This window comes from Gallus gallus, chromosome 2 (assembly GCF_016699485.2).
Source record: "Gallus gallus isolate bGalGal1 chromosome 2, bGalGal1.mat.broiler.GRCg7b, whole genome shotgun sequence".
NCBI lineage: Eukaryota > Metazoa > Chordata > Aves > Galliformes > Phasianidae > Gallus > Gallus gallus.
In genome coordinates this window covers 54,517,993-54,544,148 of record NC_052533.1, presented here as the reverse complement: position 1 = coordinate 54,544,148, position 26,156 = coordinate 54,517,993, and the positions used below count along the sequence as shown (strand labels likewise).

The window sequence follows — 26,156 nt, the reverse complement described above, 5'->3', positions numbered from 1 at the left end:
TATTGCAGCTGCTCCGGAAGGCCTGTGAGACCTTGACCAGCATATTTCATCATTACAGACTTTGAAGAGTGTAAAATTCTCTATTTTTAGAGAGTATTTTTATCTTTAAAGGCTGGGTTTGGTAGTAGCAGTGTATTTGCAGAATTAGAGTGGTTCAGACAGAAGCTTCATGCTCTGAAACTGAGGTTATGAAATACTGTGATAAATCTGAGTACTCTAACTCAGTTCAAAAAGAAATCAGTGATTTGCGTGCAGATTCATGGAATCATAGAATCACAGAATGGCTTGGGTTGGAAGGGACCTCAAGGATCATCAAGCTTCAAGCCCCCTGCTGCATGCAGGACTACCAACCTCCACATTTAATACTAGACCAGGCTGCACAGGGCCCCATCCAAACTGGCCTTGAAAACCTCCAGGGATGGGTCATCCACAACCTCTCTAGGTAGCCTGTTCTAGCACCTCACTGCTCTCTATGTAAAGAACTTCCCCCCTAATATCCAACCTAAATCTTCCCTCCTTCATCTTAAAACCATTTCCCCTTGTCCTGCCATTATCTACCCTTTCAAGGAGTTGACTCCCCTCCTGTTTATAGGCACCCTTTAGGTACTGGAAGGCTGCAATGAGGTCACTCTACAGCTGCACTGATGTTGAATGATACAAAATATCGTTATCCTTTTTATTACAGCTTTTCAGAGAAGAAGGACACTGCAGAGAAAGATATAATTCCGAACAAATTCCCACATGCAAGTATTTACAAAGCCATTTTTTTTTTGTCTAGAATGAAATTTTAAAAATAGAAGCTTTTCTTGAAAAGAAACAGTTGAAAGGTGACCATGCTACAAAAGACAGCACAAACAGCACCTTATATTTAAAGTTTATCTTGATTTACCATATTCCTTGGATTAGACATAAGAAAATGCTGTGCAACATGTGCTGGCAATAGGTTGAAGAGAATTCTTTTATTATCCAGCTTGACTCTCTCCATATCATCTCTCTCTTCTTCTGCCTGTGGGGACAGATGAAAAGAAAAAATTTTCCAAAATGTAAAAAACAGAAATTAGCTGAAACCACTGAGTAGTTCATCCACAGACATTAAACTGAACAAAAAAAGCTTTCAATGCTTGAATAATTATTTGTATTGACATTGACGTAGACCTCTGCTCTTATAAGTGTGCACTCATAAACAGCTACTAAAAGTTTCCTCATGCTGTAGAAGGTACAGAAAAAGGAAGGCAAGCAAGAATGCCAGGAGGCCTCTGTGGACTAACAAGGTGCTCCTGGACTTAATGAAGCACAAAAAGAAAGTCTATAGGAAGTGGAAGCAGGAATGAGTTACCTGGGAGGATTACAAAGAAGTTGTCCAAGCAGCCAGGGATCAGGCTAGGAAAGCTAAAATTCAGACACAGTTAAATCTAGCCATGGACATAAAGGGGAACAAGAAGAAATTCTACAGGTATATCAGTGATTAAAGGAAGACCAGGGAAGATGTGGGCCCTCTCTGGAAGGAAACTGGAGACCTGGTCATAAGGGATACGGAGAAAGCTGAACTACTCAATGACTTCTTTGCCTCACTCTTCAGTGGCAAGAACTCTAGCCACACAGCCCAAGTTGCAGAAGGGAAAGGTAAGAATGAGAATAAGGAAGATCTGCCTGCTGTAAGTGAAGATCAGGTTCAAGATCATCTAAAGAACCTGAAGGTGCACAAATCCATGGACCCAACAAGATTCATCCACAGATTCTGAGGGAACTGAATGTTGCTAAGATGAAGTTGCTAAGACACTATCCATTGTATCTGAAAGGTCATGGCAGTCTGGTGAAGTTCCCACTGATTGGAAAGAGAGGAAACATAAACCCCCTTTTCAAGAAAGGAAAGAAAGGAGATCCAGGGAATTACAAGCCAGTCTGTCTCACCTCTGTGTCTGGGAAGATCATGGAGCAGATCTTTCATGAGTCCCTACTAGGGCAAGTGGAAAATAAAGATGAGGTGATGGGTGGTAACCAACATACCTTCACCAAGGGCAAGTCAGGCCGGACAAACTTGGTGGCCATTTATGATGGAGTTACAATGTCAAGGGATAAAGGAAAAGCAACTGACATCATCTCCCTGGACTTGTGCAAAGTGTTTGATGCTGTCCCGTATGACATTCTGGTCACCAAATTGGAGAAAAATCTATCTGATGGATGGACCACCCTCTTGATAAGGAGTTGTCTGGATGGTTGCACTCAGAGAGTTGTAGTCAACGACTCAGTGTCTGAGTGGAGAAGGATTTGAGGGTGTCGGTTCATGAAAGACTCAACTTGAGCCAGCAGTGTATGTTTGCAGTCCAGAAAGCCAACCATATACTGGGTTGCATCAAGAGAAGCGTGGCCACAGGCCAAGGGAGGTCATTCTGATCCTCTGCTCTGCTCTGCTCTGGTGAGACCCCACTTGGAGTAATGCATCCAGTTCTGGGGCCCCCAACACAAGGGGGACATCGAGCTGTTAGAGCAAGTCCAGAGGCCATGAAGATGATCAGAGGGCTGGAGCACTTCCCCTAAGATGACAGGCTGAGAGAGATTGGGCTCTTCAGCTTAGAGAAGAGAAGGCTCCAGGGGGACCTTATCGCAGATTTTCAGTACCTGAAGGAGGCCTACAGGAAAGCTGGGGAAGAACTTTTTATAAGGGCAGGTAGCAACAGGACAAGGGGAAACAGCTTTAAACTGAAAGAGGGTAGGTTTAGATTAGATATTAGGAAGACATTCTTTACTGTGAGGGTGGTGAGACACTGGGACAGGTTGCTCAGAGAGGTTGCAAATGCCATCTTCCTGGATGCATTCAAGTCCAGGCAGGATGGGGCTTTGAGCAACCTGGTCTAGAGGGAGGTGTCCCTGCCTATTGCAGGGGGTTGGAATCAGGTGATCTTAAAGGTCCCTTTCAACTCAAATGATTCTATGATTCTGTGATTGTATGATATTGGCCTTGGTGTTCAATTACTTCTTTTCAGATAAGTGAAGAGAATGACAAGGGTATTTGATCCAACTTTCAAAATAGGGAAGCCTGGAGAATGATCAGTATTTAAAGCAAACAATAGTGTCATTTTACAATCACAAATCGTAATGAAATTGTAATGAAATCACAACTTTTTCTTTACTTCAGTCACACTTAAAGAATCATAACACAATTCTTCTGCAGTAATTCCAGTATGATTTTTTTCCATCAAGTTACAGCAGCAAAAGACTGGCAGGTAAAATTCTCAGAGAAATTACAGTAACATAAAACAACTAAGAATCTGCTCTAGCCTTTATTGATTTCCCTTTGTATATAGAATTTGTTCTCCATGTCTATTACAAAGTCCGCATTGTTTTTTCACTATCAATTCTTGTTCAAGTGTCACGTTTAAAAATTCACTTGTTCAAGTCAAGTTTAAAAATTTCTTTAAAAGTAGAAAGAATGTTGAAAGAGTACTGGTTTTATAAATGTAACTTCATGAATCATTCAATTTTGAAATAAATCCTCAGCTTCTCCTCTAATTTATGTAATAAGAATCAACTTATTTCAGAGGTAAATATCACTAAATATTACATAGCATTTAGTCTCTGCAAGAAATATACTTGAAAATTTTATTCTAGGCAAATATCTATTTCCTGTGTGTCAGTTCTTTTCCTGGCAATATTTGTGCTGCTTAATTTTAAAAAGGTTTTATTAAAATATCCTTCTCGAGTTTTGGAGATGTAACTCTGTCTCTGCCTTATTGAAGTTGATAAAAATGTGTGATGGCCTCTTACACTGTGTAATCTATTGGAATTTAATTTTCTTAAAAATTAAACCAAATGGACGGGTTGCACAAGAGCACCCCATCCCCCGCCATAAGAAATCAAGCAAAGGAGGCAGGAGACTTGCATGGTTGAGCAAGGGCTTACTGGTCAAACTGAGGGAAAAGAAGAAAGTGTATAGACAGTGGAAGCCAGGGAAAAATACAGGGATGCTGTCTGGACACGCAGAGATCGTATCAGGAAAGGCAAGGCATAGATAGAATTGAATTTGGCAAGAGATGCAAAAAGAATGGATTCTGAAGGTACAGAAGATGCAAGGCAAGCAGAATGTACCCCCTCTGATAAATGAGAAAGGAGAACTAGCTTCAACAAATGTGGAGAAGGCTGAAGTACTCAACAAGTCCTTTGCCTTAGTCTTCAATGGCAGCCAGGCTTTACACATCACTCTCACATCCTTGAGCATTTAGGCAATATCCGTCCCATTGTAAGAGAAGAGCAAGTCCAAGACTTTTCATGAGACTGAATGTGTACAAGCCTATAAAGTCAGACAGCATGCACCCCAGGGTCCTGAAGGAACTGAATGGTGTGGTTACCAAGCTGCTCTCCATCACATCATATCATATCAGTCACGGATGTCAGGTGAAGTTCCCAGTGCCTGGAAAAAGGAAGTCATCACTCCCATTTTTAAGACAGGGAGAAAGGAATACCTGGGGAACTACAGGCTAGTGAGTTGCACATCTATGCCTGAAAAGATCATGGAACAGATCATGCTGAAAGGAAGGCACATGCAAGATGGGGAGATGATCTGAGACAGCCAGCACAGCTTTATCAAGGGCAAATCGTGCCTGAACGATCTGGTGGCCTTCTTTGATGGATTGACGGCATCAGTGGACAAAGGAAGGAGATCTGATGTCATCTACCCAGAATTATGTGAAGCCTTTGATATGGTCCCACACCACATCCTTATCTTTAAATTAGAGCAATATGGATTTGAAGGCTGGACTATTGATGGGTAAAGAACTGGCTGAATGTTCACAGTCAGAGAGTTGAGGTCAGCAGCTATTTGTCCAGGTGGAGTCTGGTGACTAGTGGTGTCCTCCAGCGGTACATCAATGACATAGACAGTGGGACTGAGTACATCCTCAGCAAGTTTGCAGGCAACACCAAGGTAAGTGGTTCAGTTGATACAATAGCAGAAAAGGATGCCATCCAAAGAGACATGAATAGGCTTGAAAGGTGAGCCTGCATGAAACTGATGAGATTCAACAAGGCAGTCCCCAGGTATGTGTACAGACTGGGAGAATAACTAACTGAGAGCAGCCCTGGGGAAAACAGCTTGAAGGTTCTGATGGAAAAAAGCTTGACATTAGTGAGCACTGCAGCCCAGAAGGCCAACTATATCTTGGGCTGCATCAAAAGAAGGGTTACCAGCAAGGTGAGGGAGGTGGTTGCCCCTATTTACTCTGCTCTTGTGAGACGTATCTGGAGTACTGAATCTAGGCCCAGGGTCCCTAGCACAAGAAAGATGAGAAGCTATTAAAGTGCATCCAGAGGAGGGCCATAAAAATGATGAGAGATCTGGAGCACCTCTCCTGCAAAGCCAGGTTGAAGGAGCTGGGCTTGGTTAGCTTGGTTAGAAGGTTACAGGGGGACTCCTTTGTAGGGGGAGATTTTTCACTGAGAGGGTGGTGACATTCCGGTATAGGTATCTCAGACAAGTTTTGGATTCTCCATCCATTCAAGGCCAGGTTCCTGGGCAACTTGATCTAGTGCCTGATTTAGTGGGTGGCATCACTGTCCACAGCAGGAACTAAATGATCTTTAAGGTCCCTTCCAAACCAATCCATTGCATAATTCCATGATTCTGTAGGAGTAAAAATTCTTTTTCCAGATGTTAATCCAAATTAAGCTTACAACTCCATTTTTATAACTTTCTAGAATATGGCAAATTTGACAGCAGCAAAGAGATTTGTAAGTTCAGGCCCTGAATTAAATTACATTTTGGCTTGCCTATCAGTTTCTCTAATTTTCAAAGAAGATTTTTCTTCTTCCTCAAAATCTTTAAGGTTTCTCAGTTAAGCTCTCAATACCATACAAGGCAGAATGAAAGCCTAAGGAAAAATATGTCTATGGGCCAGGATGTAGAGAATTAAGACCAAGTCAAAGCAATCAAGCAGGGGTAGATAAATGAAGTAGTCCATCTGATGCACTGCTTGAACAGTGGTGTTGCACAGTCATTAGCATTTGCTGTTGTTTTCTGAGCTGGACATGTGTGGACAGTCATTTTTGAGCAGTTATGGACTGAACTGTTTATTTTGAATGATACAATTGAGAATGTTCTTCAACTACATACAGTGTTTTCTACCAACAAAGTGTTCAGAACAAGGATAAATACATCAGCATTGAGGCATGACTTTGTTACCCTGGTCTTGTTGGTGAACTTCTGTTCAACCTTTGATGACCAGAAGTAAAGATAATCATAATGTAACAACTAATGGAGAATGGACACTCCAGCTTGTTGCACTTCCAGTTTCCTTCTCGGAGAAATGAGAGGCAAATGATGGCTTTTCTTCTCTCATGAAGAAAAGAGATTCAAGGAGACATTTGAACAGGCAATGTCTATGTAGAATGTACGTAGGGCAACACAGTGATAAGAAGAAAAAGCTTAGCTAGCTCTGCCTGACCTAATCTTAGATCTGGAAGAAGTATATTCATGAAATTAGTGTAGTGCCCCTTTGGAACTACTTAGTCATGTTAAAAAGCAAAGTATATTAGCTTAGTTCACACACACTATTAATTCTACTATGTATATATTCCGCTGGTACTCATGCTGCAGTCTCTGTATGGGCTGCACTTAGACTGTACAGACATGTTAAACATGTAAACTTTGTGAATATCATCTAGGCTTTTAAGTGATCTGCTAGGAACTTTAAAGGGATGTGCTATCAGTGTGAACTGTATTGTATCTTCTTTGCTACTAATGCATAGAGTTGGGTATCTATATCTTTCTGTTCCTTGCAGTCTTTCCTTGTGTTCCTTGCAAACAAAGATAAGGAGTAAAGGTGAGCTTTAAAAAGATTTGATCTTGTTCAGCAATGAGTACTTTAAAACTGTCCCATTTCATGGCTCTGAAGGGAGGAAAGCGAACCAATAACTAGTATTTTTTGGACCTTTCTCTCATCTTCTAGTTTTCTGCCCTTCAGGGCAAGTGAAATATTTTCCCCTTTTGTGACTCTTAAAATCTTAGTGCCTACTCTCTGAGATAAAAGGATGTATAGGCATTACTCTTTCCAAGGCAAAACCGACACTGAAAGGGGAGGAGCACTTGGGACTGCAGAAGAAGTATTAACATAACATGGATCACAGGCATTTACATTACTGGTGGAAATATTATTCAGAAAGCGAAACAGCAATACAACCTTCATCTTTTTGCCCCTGTTCCTGTTGGCTCATTAAGGAAAGCTGCCAGCACGATATTTAGGCAGTGGCTGCTGGCTCAAAAACCAAGACATTTATAATTTCCAATATTCAATAGTCAATTCAAGGGGTATTCTAAAGAAGCTGGGAAAGAGTTCCATAGTTCCATTCCATAGTGTAAGTACATATCCTTTTATCAGGTTCGTTTTTTTGTGGGTGTTTTTGTTTGTTTCTTTTTTACTTCTTTTCACTTTACCTGAACATCAAATTCTTTTTGCACTATTATAAGAAAAAAACCCCAAACCCAAAAACAAACAACAACAACAAACCCCAGGCATTTAATTTCCTTATCTCAAGTTTATAGTGGTAATGTCAACTTCCCAGCTTTGAAATTCTCTCTATTCATAATGTACCTAAGATATAAACACATTACTTCATCAATGATGTGCTGTTAATTTTGAGAATGTATTGGTCACACTAATTTGTTTTGACAGTACTTGTAAGCAGTTTCATAAATTCAGGTATGCACTTTCTGCGTACATAAATACTAGGAAGTCCTATGACTTACCTGCACAGCCCAGAGGTAGTCCAGACGTAGCTTCAAGTCCACCTGTCTCGAATGCAGTGCCAAAGCACAAGAAAATAGCAAAATAGCTAGTGTTGGTTCATAGCCTCGCATATAAAAGGATCCACCCCTTAAAAATAAAGTAAAAGTAAAAAGGTTATTCCAGGTTCTCTAAACACTATATTTTTAATATAAAATCTTTAATTTGGAATCTGTGGGTGTCCCCTAATCACCAGCCTTTTCCAAAGTGGCTCATACTGGATGGGAGGTAGGTGACAGTACTATGACTGCATCTCATTGACATTCAGGTTATTGAGAATTTTATAATTATATTCATTATTGTAATGTGTTGTAGTGGAATTGCCAGGTCACAGACTGAACCAGCATGTGAACACCTGAGTGCCTGGGGGGGAGCCTACATCCACCCTTCCTCTCTCTCACTCTCAGTGGTGCTTCTGGCTGTGCTTCTGGGAGCACGTATGCACTCAGAGCCTGCTTGGTTTGCCCCCCTCCTTCCCTAATGTGCCAGAGTTCGAACCAGAGAAGGCTGCATTCCTCAGCTCACCCTTTTTTCCAAACTCTTGCTGAGAGGGGTGAGTTAATTTTGATATCTTGTTCTTTAGCGCCTGTATCTCACATAAAGGTTCTGTCATCACCTTTGTTTGCTTTACACGTGTGCATACTTTTATTGAGAAAATATAAAACCTCTCAAAAATTTAAAAGTTTAAATGAAATTAGAATTGGTTGAGGGTTGCTGAAATACAGAAGTGAAGACTTTAACAATTTTTTTATATTTCATCTTGCAATTAGACTGCAGTATGGTCAGATGAAGTATATTAGCATGAAACTTTAGAATAATAGGACAATTCCCAAAAGCTGATTCAATATTATTAGATCCAACAATATTTCTCACATTCTGCAAAGGATACAACCTTGAGCAGCACTCGAATGCTAGAAGGCAGTTACCTAATGAGGTTCAACAAGGGCAAGTGTAGAGTCCTACCCTTAGGGAGGAATAACTGTATGCACCAGTACAGGTTAGGGGCTGATTTGCTGGAAAGGAACTCTGCAGAGAACCTAGGTGTCCTAGTGGGCAACAGGTTGACCATGAGCCAGCAGTGTGCCCTTGTGGCCTAAAGGTAGATTAAAATAAGCATAAAGGGAGGATACCCTTCCCCTCTACTCTGCCCTGATGAGGCCACATCTTGAATACTGTGTCCAGTTTTGAACTCCTCAGTTCAAGAAAGACAGGGAACTACTGGAGAGAGTCCAGTGGAGGATTACAAAAATGACTGGGGCCTGGAGCATCTTCCCTATCAGGAAAGGCTGAGGGACCTGGGACTGATTGTCTGGAGAAGAGAAGACTGAGGGGGGATCTTATCTACACTTACTAATGTCTAAAGGATGGGTGGCAAGGGGATGGGGCCAGGCTCTCTACCATTTGCCCAGTGACAGGACAAGGGGCAATGGACACAAACTGGAACACAGGAAATTCCATCTGAACGTAAAGAGAATTTTCTTTGCTTTGAGAGTGGCAGAACACTGGAACAAGCTGCCCAGAGAAGTTGTGGAATCTCCTCTGGAGATACTCAAAGCCTGCCTGGATGCTTTCCCGTGCAACCTACCGTAGCGAACTTCCTTTAGCAGAGGATTTGGACTAGATGATCTGCAGAGATCCCTTCCAACCCCCATGATTCTGTGATTCACAGATGAATAGTAAATGTAGTGACCATCTATAAAGAAACACCACTGTTTTCACTTTGCAAGACACCTACCCCACTGCTTTTCTGTAACCACTGAGTTCCAGAACAACTATGTACAAAATAGTAACAAAAAGCAGCAGTATAATTTTTGGCAAGGAAGATACGCGTAGAAATATTGCCAAGGTGAGAGTCCCCACTACACAGGAAAGGAAAGCATAGTGGGCTGTATCACATGGAAGTTCATTCATTGTTTTATTTGTTCCACCAGGAGAAATGATAACTATCGAACTGCTGGAATTGGTATTCCAAACCCAAGGCATGCAGCCAACCTAGGAGAGGAGAAGAGAGGAGAAAGTTAACTGTGAAATAAACAGAAATGCAGCTGTTGTGGCGGTTGACTGTAGTTCATTTCTAACTGGGGATAAATGGATATGGAGATCACAGCCAATTAATTGCTCTAATAAGATATTCTTGGAATGCTATGCTTAGTTTTACATGGGATACATGTTTTGGTCACCAGTTGTCAACAAGGCCAACTAATTAAAACTTGGAATTATTTGAGCAGTTTCCCTTTCAGTGCTCAAAACCAAGATATTTGCAACCCAAAGTAAACAAGAAAAACTTATGAACTTCAGAAAATATTTTATATTGTTATTTGGATGAGAAAGGTTCTTGCATACAGCCCAGAAATAAATGTGTTTGCTTTGTAGACTGTGTAAGCTGTATCAACTTCAATTAATCAAATATAAAATAAAAGATTTTTGTTTGAAAAGGTAGGCATGGATAACATATTTCAGAAATAATTCATTTATCACATATGATTCAAATACCATATCTAGTCTTTAATTTTCTATTCCACTTAGTTAACTTTGACAAATTTCTTCTCTAGAATGGGATATTAAAAATAAATAAATAAATAAAACAACTTCTGATACATTTCACACTGGAAATATGACAATTTTTAATCAGATTCTTGCAAAGGCAATGTCATATATAGATCTCAGACCTGTTAGACAAGGAAAGGAGGAATCAGTGGCAAACAGCTGCAGTGCAGTTTTAACTGCACTCCAACCTTCACACTTTACTAAGGGAGAGGATTAGAGTTAATATAAATGAGGAGAGTGGGACTGTAGTGTGAAATTAATTTTAACAGGAATTGCTACATAAGCCCTGCTCTCTACTTAAGCTTCTTTTTTGAAGTGTGTTATTAGACCTTTTTATTTTATCCCAACCACCAAGAATGAAATTTTATAGCATGCTGTAAAATAACTGACAATCTGAAAGGTGATCAATGAATATAGAGGACTTTGTAGTAATTCAAATAGATGAGACACAGCAGATTAAATGTGAGTTAAAATACTGGTTAACATTATGAAATGAAATTGTAAAGGCTGAGGTGAAAAATCAATTCAGTGTGATTTTGTTTAATGTCCTTAAAAATACTCTTTGTACTGCACTCATCTGAAAAAAAATAAAAGCATGCATGAGGACTTTATAAATGATGTGCAATTCTTCCAGGAAAAATGTATCTGTTGTGTAACTAAGTAAAATCTCAACACCTAGTGTTTTCTACTGACCAAACACTTCTCCTAAGTATTTCAATAGGTAAATGCTTTTTTTCCCCCTCTCCCAGTAAAGGAGAAAAGTATATTTATGGCCTATTTTAAGTTGTAATGTTGGATGATCCTTATTGGATGCCAGAACTAAATTCCAATCTGTCTTCTGCTGAAGTTCAAGATTATCCTCAGCATTTACTAGTTCAGCATTTTATTTTCACTGTCTGTAGGCTTGGTCAAGTAAGCATCAAGTATGTAGGGGATGATCAACAAAAGTTCCAGCTGTCATAATGTTCATCTAAATCTAAAAGTGAGATGTACAAAAGTGTTGCTGAGAGGCTAGCTAGCCTGGAAGCACTGCTTATCTACTTAGGCTTATAGGCATATTAGGAATCTGTGTGCTCTTACACAGATGATGTTCAGGAAATCCAAGAATTGTCTGAATATAAGGAATTCTTTGTACCTCTCAGGGCATTGGATCAGGACAAGGGATCCTCTGCCTATTCAATTCAACTTGATAGATTTTCCCAGGGCACATCCAGGGACCAGTGAATACATAAACTACAACATAATGAGTGTGGCATCACAGTCAGTGTTGTGAATTTTTCAGGAAACCACTGTCTTCTTATTGCTCAGAGCACATTGCTTGCATCTCACAGAGAAGCATGGTTTGAGACAACTGCTTCCTCAGAAGTTCCAATTCTGTTTAGCATGCTATTTTTGTGTGGATTCTTTCCTTTGGGTACCCAAGAATATTTAATTCATTCATAGACAAAATGCTGAATTTGAGTGCTGAGAATTCAACAAACCAGCTGCATGCCAAATATTTAGGCATTCATCATGTAGAACTAGCTGTTAAAGAAGCTCAGTTTTTCAGAAATACTGAGCAAGTACTTCACATCAGCTTCTCAGACAATAGATGCAAGTGGACTGTATAACAAGTACAGTGTAAAAACCTCTTCTTACTCTATACCATCCAGATTTTTAAGATTTTCTTATCTTTTCTGATCTGTCTAGACATAAAATATCTCTGTTACTATGCAGAAATATTTTCTATTAGTTGTCACACAGAATTAATCTTGTGATCATACATTCCTTGTCACACTATATTAGCCATTAAAGTATTAACCAAATTTAACATTTAAAAATGGTTTTCCCGTAAAGAACATGGCAACTGCAGACTATGTGATATTATCTTTAGGTATAAAAATTTCTATAGGTTTTGTCTATGTATTATCCACATAATATGCTAGTAACTTTACCTTTCCTAACTCAACACTCTGATTGAAGACTGTGAAAGTTCAAACTATAACAAAGTTCTATAGTTTTGAAGAAATTTGCTGTGCAAGCAACAATAATTAAAAGAGTAGGAATTAATCATTGTACATGCTCAATGGTATCTGTAAAAGATTGTTCTTTAACAGAAAACATAACTTGATTTAAATACTCACCACACATCCTTGAGCCACAGAGTATATTAAGATCACAATAAATATACACAAAATGGTACGAATCTGTATTGTTAGGCACCCTGGAAAACACTAAGGAAGAGAAAAAAGATTAATACATATTTTAGGAATAGTTTACAAAGTGAAGGTGTTACAGTTTAGTAAGCTTTCTATAGCTAAGAAAGTGATATAGGATTTTTTTCTGCACTGCAAATTAAGAAACAAGCATTCATTTGTAATTATGCACATACGTTGCAGTAATAATTTTGAAGATATGTTTTAATGGCAATTGCATTTCTGGGGTAATACACATGAAATTATGATTACTTTACATTATTTCTCAAACAAATTAAAATTCTTTGGAAGATTAGTAGGATGTCCATACATAATGCAAAATGGGATGGCATTAGACTTTTTTCCCCTGAGGAATATATACACAACATCTTTTGCCTTGCAAATTATCAGCTACAAATGAACCAAGAGAATATACTGTGATAGCATGGAACTTTGGAATAGTATCTGTCTTCTTCTATAATAGTCACACTAAATGTCAAGGTAGTTTTAATTATCAGAACCCATTAAAAATATTCAATTTGTCACAGCAGAAACAACACTGGAGAAAAAAAATCTGGTGAAACAGTCTTGTGAATCTCTTACTCTTCTCGACGAGTGAAATGAATGCCAAAAGATGAGAGAGGAAGTACAACTCGATCAGGATGTATAGAATCACAGAATCATCAAGGTAGGAAAAGATCCACAGGATCATCCTGTCCAACCATCGCCAATAGTTCATTAAACTATGTCCCTCAGTACAGTGTCCAAACATTCCTTGACCTGCTAAAGGGGTGGTGACTCCACCACCTCTCTGGGCAGCCCATTCCAGTGCCTGACCACTCTTTCAGAGAAGTAGTATTTCCTAATGTCCAGCCTGAACCTTCCCTGGTGCAGCTTGAAGCCATTCCCTCTAGTCCTATCACTAGTCACCCGAGAGAAAAGGCTGACCCCCAGCTCACTACAACCTCCCTTCAGGTAGCTATAGAGAGCAATAAGGTCTCCCCTGAGCCTCCTCTCCTCTAGACTGAACAATCCCAGCTCTCTCAGCCGCTCCTCATAAGGCCTGTGCTTCAGACCCCTCACCAGCTTTGTTGCCCTCCTCTGGACACGCTCCAGGGCCTTGATGTCTTTCTTACAGTGAGGGACCCAAAACTGGACACAGTACTCGAGGTGCGGCCTCACCTGTGCTGACTACAGGGGGACAATTACTTCCCTGTTCCTGATGGCAAAACTGCTTCTGATACAAGCCAGGATACCACTGGCCTTCTTGGCCACCTGGGCACACTGCTGGCTCATGTTCAGTCCAACGTCAATCAGCACCCCCAGGTCCATTTCCTCTACACAGTCTTCCAGCCACTCTGCCCCAAGCCTGTAGCGTTGCCTGGGGTTGTTGTGGCCAAAGAGCAGGACCCAGCATTTGGCCTTGTTGAACCTCATCCCATTGGCTTCAGCCCAGCTATCCAGCCTTTCCAGATCCCTCTGTCGGGCCTCGCTACCCTCAGGCAGATCAACGCTTCCAGCCAGCTTGGTGTCATCTGCAAACTTACTGAGGGTGCACTCAATGCCCTCATCCAGGTCATCAATAAAGATATTGAAGAGGACAGGCCCCAGCACTGACCGCTGGGGAACACCACTTGTGACCGGTCGCCAGCTGGATTTAACTCCGTTCACCACCACTCTCTGGGCCCAGCCCTCCAGCCAGTTCCTTACCCAGCCAGAAGTGTACCTGTCCAAGCCACGGGCTGCCATCTTCTGCAGAAGAATACTGTGGGAGACAGTGTCAAAGGCTTTGCTGAAGGCTAGGTAGACTACATCAACAGCCTTTCCCTCATCCACCAGATGGGTCACTGGATCATAGAAGGAGATCAGGTTGGTCAAGCAGGACCTGCCCTTCATGAACCCATGCTGGCTAGGTCTGATCCCCCGGTTGTCCCGCACATGCTGTGTGATCTCCCTCAAGACAATCTGCTCCATAACTTCCCCGGCACCATGGTCAGGCTAACAGGCCTGTTGTTCCCCAGATCCTTCCTGCAGCTCTTCTTGTAGATGGGAGTCACAGTGGCAAGCCTCCAGTCTTCTGGGACCTCACCAGTCAACAAGGAGCACTGATAGATGATGGAAAGTGGCTCGGCTATCACCTCCGCCAGTTCCCCCAGCACTCTTGAGTGAATCCCATCCAGCCCCGTGGACTTGTGGCAGTCCAGTTGGAGTAATAAGTCTCTGACTGTATCCTCCTAAATCGTGGGGGGTTTAGTCTGCTCCACAGCCAAGGCTGCCAGCTCAGAGAGCGGAGTACCCTGGGGATAACTGGTCTGACTTTTAAAGACACATGTGAAGAAGGCATTCAGAACCTCTGCCTTTTCCTTATTCCCAGTGGTCACATTCTCAGCCTCATCCAGTAAAGAATGGAGATTCTCCTTGATCCTCCTCTTGCTGTTGATATATTTGTAAAAGAGTTTCTTGTTCCTTTTTACCCCAGTGGCCAGGTTGAGTTCATGCTGGACTTTTGCCTTTCTGATTTCTCTCTGCACATCTTAACAACTTCTTTGTATTCTTTCTGAGTTGCCCATCCCTTCTTCCACGGGAGGTAGATTCCCTTTTTTCTCCTGGAGCCTCAAGAATAGCTCCCTATTTATCCACGCCAGTCTTCTTCTGCGCTGGCTCATTTTGCTGCTCAGGGGGACAGCCTCCTCCTGTGCCTTTAAGACTTCCTTCTTGAAGAGTAACCAGCCATCTTGGACCCCTTTACTCTCTGACATTGAATCCCAGGGGACTCCCCCTACTAGTCTTCTGAAGAATTCAAAGTCTGCCCTCTGGAAGTCCAAGGAAGCAGTTTTGCTGTTCCCCTCCTGGCTCCACCAAGAATTGAGAACTCTACCATTCCATGGTCACTCTGTCCAAGACAGCCCCAGACCTCCACATCTCCCACCAGACCTTCTCTGTTTGTGAACAGCAGGTCTAACGGGGCAGCTCCTCTTGTAGGCTCTCTCACCAGCTGCATCAGGAAGTTATCCTCCATACGTTCCAGAAGCCTCCTAGACTGCTTCTTCTGCACTATGTTGTATTCTCAGCATATGTTGGGGAAGTTGAAGTCCCCCATGAGGACAAGGGATGGCAATCATGCAGCTTCTGCCAGCTGCTTGTAGGACTCCTCATCTGTCTCTTCATCCTGGTTCGGTGGTTTATCGTAGACGCCTACCAGGATGTCTGCCTTGTCAACTCTTCCCCTGATCTTTACCCATAAGGATTCAACCTTATCATCCCCAGCCATAAGCTCAGTAACATCAAAGCACTCTCTAACATAGAGAGCCATGCCACTACCCTTCCTTCCTTGCCTATCCTTCCTGAAGAGTTTGTAGCCATCCATTGCAACACTCCAGTCATGGGAGCGGTCCCACCATGTTTCCGTAATGGCAACTAGGTCATAGCTTGCCTGCTGCACAATGGCTTCTAACTTTTCTTATTTGTTGCCCATGCTGTGTGCATTGGTGTTACAAAACCATGACAAGACGCTGATCCCCTCACCTCACCACTCCCCCATGTTCATCTCTAGCAGGCCTGGTTTTACCCCCTTCCCCCTTCGTATCTAGTTTATAGCCCTCTCAACAAGTCCCGTCAGCTCCTGGGCAAGGATCTGTTTTCCCCTTTGAGACAGGTGATACCCATTGGCAGACCTCAGGCCAGGTGCTGAGTGGACTGCCCCATGATCTAAGAACCCAAAATTCTTGCATTTGCACTAGCCTCTCAGCCATGTGTTTATGAGATGGGTTTTCCTGATCATCGCGGTGTCCTTCCCTGCCACTGTAGGAATACAGGCAAATATTACTTGTATGCCTGCTCCATCAACTAACATCCCCAGTCCCCTAAAATCATTTCTTATAGTCCTCAGGCTTCTGTCAGCGACCTCATCACTGCCGGCCTGAACTATCAATGAAGGATAGTAATCAGAGGGGCAAATCAGACTGGGAAGAGGGTCCACTACAGTTTGGGTGGTGCAATCTCTGTGTCTTTCTCACAGAGAGTCACTCCACCAGTCGATCTCCCACTTGCACTCTCTGATGGTTCTTAATCTCTCCACCTCCTCCCTAAGCTCCACCACCAGGCTGAGCAGCTCGTCCACCTGCTCACACCTCATGCAGGTGGCATCCTTCCCATTCTCCCTCAGCAGCAGCAAGTTCAGGCACTCCCTACAGCCAGAGACCTGAACCACCACATTTCTGGGCAGACTCTCTGTCTGGGTTGCCACAGTCTTCTTGGGTAAGCCTGCTGTCTGGTAGAGACCATGTTCAAACCTGTGGTCTCAGGGTCTGTCCGTGGGAGAGCTGGTCTCCTGAGCAAAGACAAAAAAAAAACATGTCCTGCCACAAGACCCACCACCCACACCTGCTGCTGCAGTATTGTATGGGCAGTGTGGGCTGTGCTCACATGCTGACTTCCCTTCCCGCTGTCAGTGGAAAGTAACACCCTTTTGTCACCTGGCACGTTATGTCTGCAGAAGCTAGCAGATCTCCTGAGGGCTTCTTTTAGCCATACAACAAAGGGTCAAGGTCAAGCTTGAGAGATAAGAGTGGGCAGTGCCAGCTCCCCCCCCTGCTGTCTCAGCAGTCCACACACAAGCTGCCAGCTCCCCAGCACCAGCACAGTGCTTTTGCTGGGTTCAAAAGATAGCCCTAAAAAGAGCTTTTTGGTTGGCCTTTTTGCTTTAGGTCCCTTATCCAGTGCAGTCTTACCTGCCCTGAAGCTGGTCTCCTCAGTAGTATAGCACAATGTAGTATTTATGTACTACAATGTATTTTTTGTTTGTTCCAACCTTACTGTGTTGGTTTTAGGTGGCAAGGTTTTAGTAACTGAAGGTGGCCTCTGTGAGCAGTGCCCAGCAGCTGCCCCATGTCAGATCAGAGCCAGTTCCAGATGGCTCCAAAAGGGACCCACCGCTGGCCAGAGCTGAGCTGTGAGCAACACTGGCTGTGCTGCTGGGAGAGCAGATTTAGGAAAGGGAAAAACTGCTGTGGAACAGCAGCTTAGAGAAAAGGGTGAGAAAATGTGAGAAACAGTCCTGCAGATGTCCAGGTCAGTGCAGAAGGAGGCCAGGATGTGCTTCAAGTGTGGAGAGGCCTAGGATGGAGCAGACTGTGCCCCAGCATCCCATGGGGAACCATGCAGAGCCGATCTCCACATGTAGTCAGGGAAGGAGTCCATGGTGCAGCAGGTAGTTGTGGCCGGAAGAAAACTGTGGCCCATGGAGAGCCCCCATAGAAGCAGGCCCTGGGCCAGAGCTGCAGCCTGTGGAGAGGAGCCTGTGGTGGAGCAGGAGGTCTGGGGGAGCTGCTGCCTGTAGGGACCCATGCTGGAGCAGTGCCCTCCTGAAGGATGGGCACCTAGTACCGCATAGAGGTAGTATTAGAAGAGCTGCAGCCTGTGGGAAGCCCACATGGGATCATTTCAGAAAGGATGCAGCTTGTGGGAGAATCCCAGGACGGAGAAGGAGAAGAGAGTGACAGTGAAGGAGCAGTGGAGAAGAAGCAGCCTCTATTTCCCGTTCCCTCATGCCACTCGAAAGGAGAAAGGAGAGGAGAGGGTGAAGGTATTTCTAGTTTATTTTTAGTTTATCACTGTCCAATCTATTACTAACAGTAGCGAATGAATAACATAAATCTCTCTTCCATGGGGCCGTTTTTTTTTTTCCGTGAGAGATTTCTCTGTCCTTATCTCAACCCTTGAGCCTTTTTCTCATCATATTCTCTTTCCCTGTTTTTTTGAGGAGGGGGAGTGAGAGAGCACCATGGAGATTATCTAGTCATCAGTGTGAAACCACCACACATAGAGATCTACTTCATTTCAGAAAAAGCTGCTTTGCTTCTTTTCCCCTTGCACTGTGAATGCTTGGTTCGTCTATTATCTAGGCGAACCATGATATGTCTTTCTGACTACAGGTCTTCTTCCAGTGACTTCAAGGGGCAATAAATAACTGTATGAAAGAACTGATTTTAAAGTGGGATCAAGCTATGTCCCTTAAAAGGAGTGTGCTAAGACTCACTGATGCTAGATTTGACTTAAGATCAAAAACCTGAATTTTGGATGAAAATCACAAGTCCTGGAGAAGAATGTCAGTGTCTCATCACTGACAGCAAAAGCATAACTTTCAGCAGGCACCAAAATACCCACAAAAGGGCTTCTCTGGCCCTGGCAGACAGAAATCTTGTACTGAAACTCCTCCCCTTCCTGTGGTATATACAGAGATATTTGTCCCATATGTGTGACCACAGCATTCAAAATCTGAGATAGTTCTAGATGAATCCCCTTCATCTGGGCTGCAAAACTAGAGAATACAGTAACTATAGAAAAAAATAAGCCTTGTGTGATCTGAGAATACATTGTGGCTTCAGTATGTCTTCAGTGCATGTAAACATAGGTGGGTAAAAATCAGTGTTATATATAAGCATAAGATTGTCCTGGATTAGTTAATTACACCAGAAAACAGTTTAACTGCAGATGTCACCTGCAAACTCAACATGAGTGTACTCCGTGCCCTCCTGCAGGTCTTTGACATATATGTTAAACAGGACAAGTCGCTGGACAGACCCCTGCGGTACTTCACTTACTCCTGCTTTCCAAGTAGAGTATAGCCTGTTATGTCTATGTTCTGAACCTGATCATCCAGACTGGTTTTCATTTAATCATCAAGATGCCTATTCATCTAGACCAAAATCTCTCTCAATATATGAAGCAGATGGTGCATTTTTATCCATATATATAAAATACCATTGTAATGCTTTTGTACAAGAAGACAGATATATTCAGTTAATTCAGTTTGCAGTGAAATTGCTTGTAGAGGATAAAGTAGTAATAATAAAATGCTGGGAATTTCCACAGTTTGAAGATAATGCTGCATGGTAAATAATTAAACATCAAAATGCAGATTCAAAATGGTTCCAACACATTGCATAGACATTTTTCTTGGCATGTGTTGCATGTATGTTATAAATGTTAACATGCTAGAGCAGTGGGTTAAAAAGGAAAGTAAAATTTTAAAAGGTAAGGTACAAGACATGTCTGACTGAATGCTCTGATTAAAGCATAAAATGTTTACATTCCTGATTTTTTGGACATTCTAAGATTGCACCTGCTCTTTCATGACAGTACAGCATTTTGGGCTTAATTTTCTTTGTTTTATTTGTGGGATTTTTATTAACTAAAGATGTAGTGTCAGATACCCTAAATGCTAGGTAACCAGTAATGTTCAGAATTATTATCGTGATTTTACAAGTGAAATTATAAAGATTGAAGAAGCTTTTAATAATTGCACTTTACACTTGCCTAGTGTAAAATAATACTAGAAAAGTGCCAGAAGAGTAATTTGAAAAGAGGAGTCCCCAGTTCACAATTCTATATTCATTACACATAATATATTATCTTTTATTCAATATACAAGACAAATTTGTCCACAAAATTTTGATCTGCTATATTCTAAATTTTAAATTAATTTGTTTTTCTAATGCTGGATTTCATCCAACAAAATAGTGAATCTCTAGAGAAACCTGAATAAGTTACAAATCCCGTTGACTGCTGAAACAAACCTTAAGTTTGCACTAGCCCCAGGGAAATGACATAAAGAGGAACGATTTCCCACAGACTCCATCTGTATCTAATGTTCATGCGCAGAGCAACATTTAATAAACTACTGTTCCCTTATGAAGCAAAAGAGATAATTAAAATTACTCTCATAAAATTGTCTAAGTTTATGTACCAGATACTGTTATGTACCAGATACTCTGCTAAGATGCTATTTATGTTTTCCATGAAAACAATTACCTTTCTCCTGCCAAAGGCCAAATTTTCTAACTAAAAATTAGTGTGTGCTAATCAGCAGAGCAGGTTAACTGTGTAGGTGTTTCTTCTGATTGTTTTCTGAAAAAAATAATATATCTGGTTTAAGACACCACAGATATTTTTCATCAGAAAATTAGTCTATGGATGCTTTATTCTGATCTACTAGAACTTGTAGCGCTGAAGGCTACAATGCTGAAAAAAATATTCATGTGAAGGACCTTTGCAAAAAAACAAGCAAACAAACAAACAAAAAACTATAGCATTAATAGCACTGAAGGCTACAATGCTGGAAAAAAATATTCATGTAAAAGATCTACCTTCAAGTGAATCATCTTTTTATTTATTTGTTTGTTTATTTGTTTGTTTGTTTGTTTGTTTATTTAGAGTGCCTATAATGTTACTCAGCAATGAGCTTAAAAAACAGATAGATCTCAGACTCATGCTATAGAGCACACAGTGATGGCTTTGTAGTTCATAGACAAAGTGTAACCACTAAAAGAATAATAAAAAAATCTTAAATCACTTACTTGTACTCTTGTGACATGTAGGTACATAATGCAAGCCACTAGGAAGCATATGCAGAACACCAGGAGAACAAGAACTATGGTACTCCTAGAATCAAAATACAATAGAAATAAATCAACTTAACTTAGTAGCAGATATGAGAACAAACAGCGCAGACGTTTTTCTGAAATATTGACGGAAAAGTGCTGGAGGATTTCTCCCCATGCTTTTATTGTAAAACTAACCATTTCAGGGGAAAAAATCACAGTGAAATGTGCTGCTCTCAAGAATGAGAGATCAGTAAACGTCCTTGTACACAGCACTCACTGTAACCTCAGCAAGGAGATCAAAGCAACTCAGAAATTCACCTATGTAGGGTGCCAGGAAAGACAGTTTCTAATTTTAGACTAATACAGAATATTCAGCATGTTGACTCTTATAAATGGAGAGCACAACTCTCCATTACTTGGTTTTGGCAACTGTGTATCAATTACCATATGCTTTTTCCTTCTAACTTCTCCTCAGAGATTCAGAAATCAGAGCTCAGTCAACTCTGTCATTTATCAAGTCAAACAAAATCAGACTGGACTGCACTCCCTTCTACCGACACAGAGCAACACCTTCCTTTTGAGTCTTCCTCAAACAGTAAGAAAAACTTTATTTTTTGTGAAAATGCTGTAATAATTCTTATAATTATTAATCTTCATTTTCCTGCTCTTTCAAAACAGATTTGTTCTTAGGAGTACAAGCCAAGTGCCTCCCTTGCTCAACAACCCTATGTTATTGGAACAGTACTTCATAGATATGGCAAAAATTAGTCTATCACTACTGATGCTTTGATTATTTTCAGGTACATCCTGGCCCCTTGCCAGCTATGGAACCAAGGATGCATGACAACAACATAAGACGATCTTCACGCCTCCTTTTCTAGTCCTTTGAAAACAACATGTATCTTGCTGTCGGTCTTGAAAGATTACTTATATAGAGCTTCTAACAGTAGAAGAAAATGAGAAATCTTTTGCTACATCTCAGTATTTGCAGTTTGCAGTTGCAGATTTGAAGTTCATGCAAGAATTTATGCAAGTAGTCATCAATACACAAAAAGGGAGAATGCTGTGATGTAGTACATGTATCTAGAACCAAGAAGTGACTCTAGAGATTATAATGTGGATTGTGAATAGAAGTATTTATAGATAGCAGGCTCCTCTATATTTTTAGAGAACTGGAGTTTATTCAGGATGGTAGTACTGCAAGAAAGCGATGGAGAAAACATGATTTCTGGTATTTTCAGAGCTATAGTCTAGCTCAAGTTTCATCTGTGCAACAGCAAGGAAAGAGTCACAGTTTGATTGCCTAAAATTAAGACTGGCATGTGTACTAGAAGGTGCTACCATTCAGTATGTGGCTTTTCTAACTGGCCCAATGATGAACCAATCAATTTTCATGGCATACAGTGTTCATGTTCTGCTGGAGCTTCTATTATCTGTCACATGATAGCTTAATCTGAAAATCTGTCCAGCTGTTTTTTGGAATGATGCTATTTTTAGGAAAGATTACCAATTATCTATATGATTCTTGAAAATTCGTTCTAGTTCCAACGACAGTACGGCTCTTTATCTCTTCTTATTTTAAACTCCACGGAATTCAAATTCTTTCACCTACTGTAGCTGTGCAAAAGTAGGTGAAATAGTTCTCAGCTATGCTCCAGTTAGTCAACAGAAGTAACTTCTCTGGAAACAAGATGACTTTTTGTAAGAAACTTTGAATTTCTCAGATGTCAGGTACAAAAAATTATACGCTGGTGACTATTATTAAAATAAAAAATGTCTCCCTCAAACATTCTATTAGAAATAATAGGAGAACCATATAGGAATATTATTTTAACTAGAGACTTATGAATAGAAAAGATTTGATTTAAAGTGAGATTTCTGAAAGTATTATCCCGTGACCCACTCTATCTCTATTCAAATCCTAATAATTTGTAAGTGGGAATGAAGTTTACTTTTGATATTCTCATCTGAAAAAAAATGTAATTGTTATCAAGTTATTGAAATTATTAGAAATAGCATAGAATCATAGAATAGAATCATAGAATCGCTAAGGTTGGAAAAGACCCACAGGATCATCCTGTCCAACCATCCAACCATCACCAACGGTTCTCACTAAACGATGACCCTCAGCACAACGTCCAAACGTTCTTTGAACACCTCCAGTGTCGGTGACTCCACCACCTCTCTGGGCAGCCCATTCCAGTGCCTGACCACTCTTTCAGAGAAGTAGTATTTCCTAATGTCCAGCCTGAACCTTCCCTGGTGCAGCTTGAAGCCATTCCCTCTAGTCCTATCACTAGTCACCCGAGAGAAAAGGCTGACCCCCAGCTCACTACAACCTCCCTTCAGGTAGCTATAGAGAGCGATAAGGTCTCCCCTGAGCCTCCTCTCCTCTAGACTGAACAATCCCAGCTCTCTCAGCCGCTCCTCATAAGGCCTGTGCTTCAGACCCCTCACCAGCTTTGTTGCCCTCCTCTGGACACGCTCCAGGGCCTTGATGTCTTTCTTACAGTGAGGGGCCCAAAACTGGACACAGTACTCCAGGTGCGGCCTCACCTGTGCTGACTACAGGGGGACAATTACTTCCCTGTTCCTGATGGCAAAACTGTTTCTGATACAAGCCAGGATACCACTGGCCTTCTTGGCCACCTGGGCACACTGCTGGCTCATGTTCAGTCCAACGTCAATCAACACCCCCAGGTCCATTTCCTCTACACAGTCTTCCAGCCACTCTGCCCCAAGCCTGTAGCGTTGCCTGGGGTTGTTGTGGCCAAAGAGCAGGACCCAGCATTTGGCCTTGTTGAACCTCATCCCATTGGCTTCAGCCCAGCTATCCAGCCTTTCCAGATCCCTCTGTCGGGCCTCGCTACCCTCAGGCAGATCAACGCTTCCAGCCAGCTTGGTGTCATCTGCAAACTTACTGAGGGTGCACTCAATGCCCTCATCCAGGTCATCAATAAAGATATTGAAGAGGACAGGCCCCAGCACTGACCGCTGGGGAACACCACTTGTGACCGGTCGCCAGCTGGATTTAACTCCGTTCACCACCACTCTCTGGGCCCAGCCCTCCAGCCAGTTCCTTACCCAGCCAGAAGTGTACCTGTCCAAGCCACGGGCTGCCATCTTCTGCAGAAGAATACTGTGGGAGACAGTGTCAAAGGCTTTGCTGAAGGCTAGGTAGACTACATCAACAGCCTTTCCCTCATCCACCAGATGGGTCACTGGATCATAGAAGGAGATCAGGTTGGTCAAGCAGGACCTGCCCTTCATGAACCCATGCTGGCTAGGTCTGATCCCCCGGTTGTCCCGCACATGCTGTGTGATCTCCCTCAAGACAATCTGCTCCATAACTTCCCCGGCACCATGGTCAGGCTAACAGGCCTGTTGTTCCCCAGATCCTTCCTGCAGCTCTTCTTGTAGATGGGAGTCACAGTGGCAAGCCTCCAGTCTTCTGGGACCTCACCAGTCAACAAGGAGCACTGATAGATGATGGAAAGTGGCTCGGCTATCACCTCCGCCAGTTCCCCCAGCACTCTTGAGTGAATCCCATCCGGCCCCGTGGACTTGTGTAGACTTGCATATACATGTATCTCAAAGATTTTTGAAATGAAGTTTAATTTTTCTTTAGCAAGCATCTAAAATAGCATTGAAAATACTTGAAATAATCAGTGCATTATAGCGATCAATAATTAGCACCAAACACATTCTCAAATACATCGTGAATACTTGGTTATGTCTGCTTTAGTTCAGCCTAACTCTGACTGCAGTTCATGTAAGAATAGACAAACAAAATTTGTGTTTCATCTGAACAAATAGAAGAGATGAGTTAGTCGGAAGATATACCTTCAGAGACTCTCTTAATTGAGAGGCTACCAGTCTGGTTGCTAATTGCATTTCCAGAGATGCTAGTATTTCAGTTCCGTGCAGGTTGGTCGAAGATATTCTACTTTGGATTGTAATGGCAAAAGACAGAAACTTACTGTGGTATTATTAGAAGGTAGACAAGGCCAAATAAGGCAGCTAGAATTAGTGAGAGAACTACAGCACTGGTGAAGTATTCATCCTGAAGCTGGTGGTACTGTTAAAAAATGGAGAAAATAAAGACAGTGAGCATTTAATATATACCCAGCCAGCCACTCACGCTTGTCCACTCTCAGCAAGAAAGAGCAACAACCTAAAAGCCACTTCACAAACATAAATGTTATCATTGCTTAATTCACAATAGCTTTCACCCTCAAGTTAGTCAAATCCAGGTCAGACAGAGGAATAAGTTTATCTCTTGGAACAGAAACGATTCAACCATTTTTAAGCTGAAGAAGGAGGTGCTCCTTTCCTCCTCTTCTTATTTACCAGCCTCAAAACATCAAAGAACACTTGGTGCTGCTTTTAAGGAATGCTGTCATCTGAAGTGCTCAGGACAGGGCACTAAAGTACGCTACTGAGAGACTCAGGTTCACTTTTGAACAGTTATTGTCCCTGATTCCAGTGAAACACAGTCCCTACAACAGAACAAGTTGTTTTCCCAGACAGCTCAAAATGTCAATCTTCTTTTACCACCTAAAGTTAGAATTTCCTTTTGTCAGAACAATTCTAGATTTACACAGAAACACTCCTAATTGGGATGTGATAATAACCTCAATGCAAGCATCTCAGTAGAGATCGACACACAGAAGTTAAAATCAATGGAAACTGAGGCCAGGTTTTCACATACTTTAACACTGTAATGCAAGAATAGAGACAATATACTGAATCTTGCAAAATGTAGGATTTTCTTAGGGAACAAAGTTTACAGTAAATAGTTCATAATATATACATATATATTACTGTCAAATTGGCTACCCTCAACAAGTACAAGTGTGAAATGCAGAGTAGCCTGGAGAAGTACATTAGCTGCATTAAAGAACAAAAAGCCATTTCAAAGAAATTTTAGATTATTGAAACTTCATGCTGTGAGATTAAAAGAAGGAAAAAAGAAAAACAGCCAAAAAAAAAAAAATCACATGAAAGATTTGAAAGATTTGAATGTTCTAAGTATTTCCAAAAACACAATACTGTTGAATTGAAACATCTACTCCTTTCATTAAACTTTGCCCACCAAAAAATTGAAACAACAACAACAACAAAAGAATTGGATTGTATTGGATATAAGGAAAATGGTTTTTTACAGTTCAGGTGGTGAAGCACTGAAACAGGTTGCCCAGATTGCCCAGAGATGCAGTGGGCACTCCATCTGTGGATACATTCAAGGTTAGGTTGCACCAGGCTCTGAGTAACCT

The 26,156-nt window shown here is 41.6% G+C and overlaps 1 protein-coding gene across 4 annotated transcripts in view; it reads right to left on the bottom strand.

Annotated features, from left to right (window-relative positions):
• Positions 1-26,156, bottom strand: part of ADCY1 (adenylate cyclase 1) — a 192,526-nt gene that overhangs the window by 31,605 nt on the left and 134,765 nt on the right. For all 4 annotated transcript variants that reach the window (XR_003073678.3, XR_003073677.3, XR_003073679.3 and 1 more), the window contains exons 10-15: positions 24,861-24,958; positions 20,854-20,938; positions 12,446-12,535; positions 9,511-9,767; positions 7,739-7,865; positions 890-1,006 (exon numbers count right to left, since the gene is read on the bottom strand). Coding sequence is in view for 1 of the 4 variants with exons in the window: in XM_418883.8 (XP_418883.4) it covers positions 890-1,006; positions 7,739-7,865; positions 9,511-9,767; positions 12,446-12,535; positions 20,854-20,938; positions 24,861-24,958 (774 nt within the window). In the remaining 3 variants the exon portion in view is untranslated. The remainder of the gene's footprint in view (positions 1-889; positions 1,007-7,738; positions 7,866-9,510; positions 9,768-12,445; positions 12,536-20,853; positions 20,939-24,860; positions 24,959-26,156) is intronic.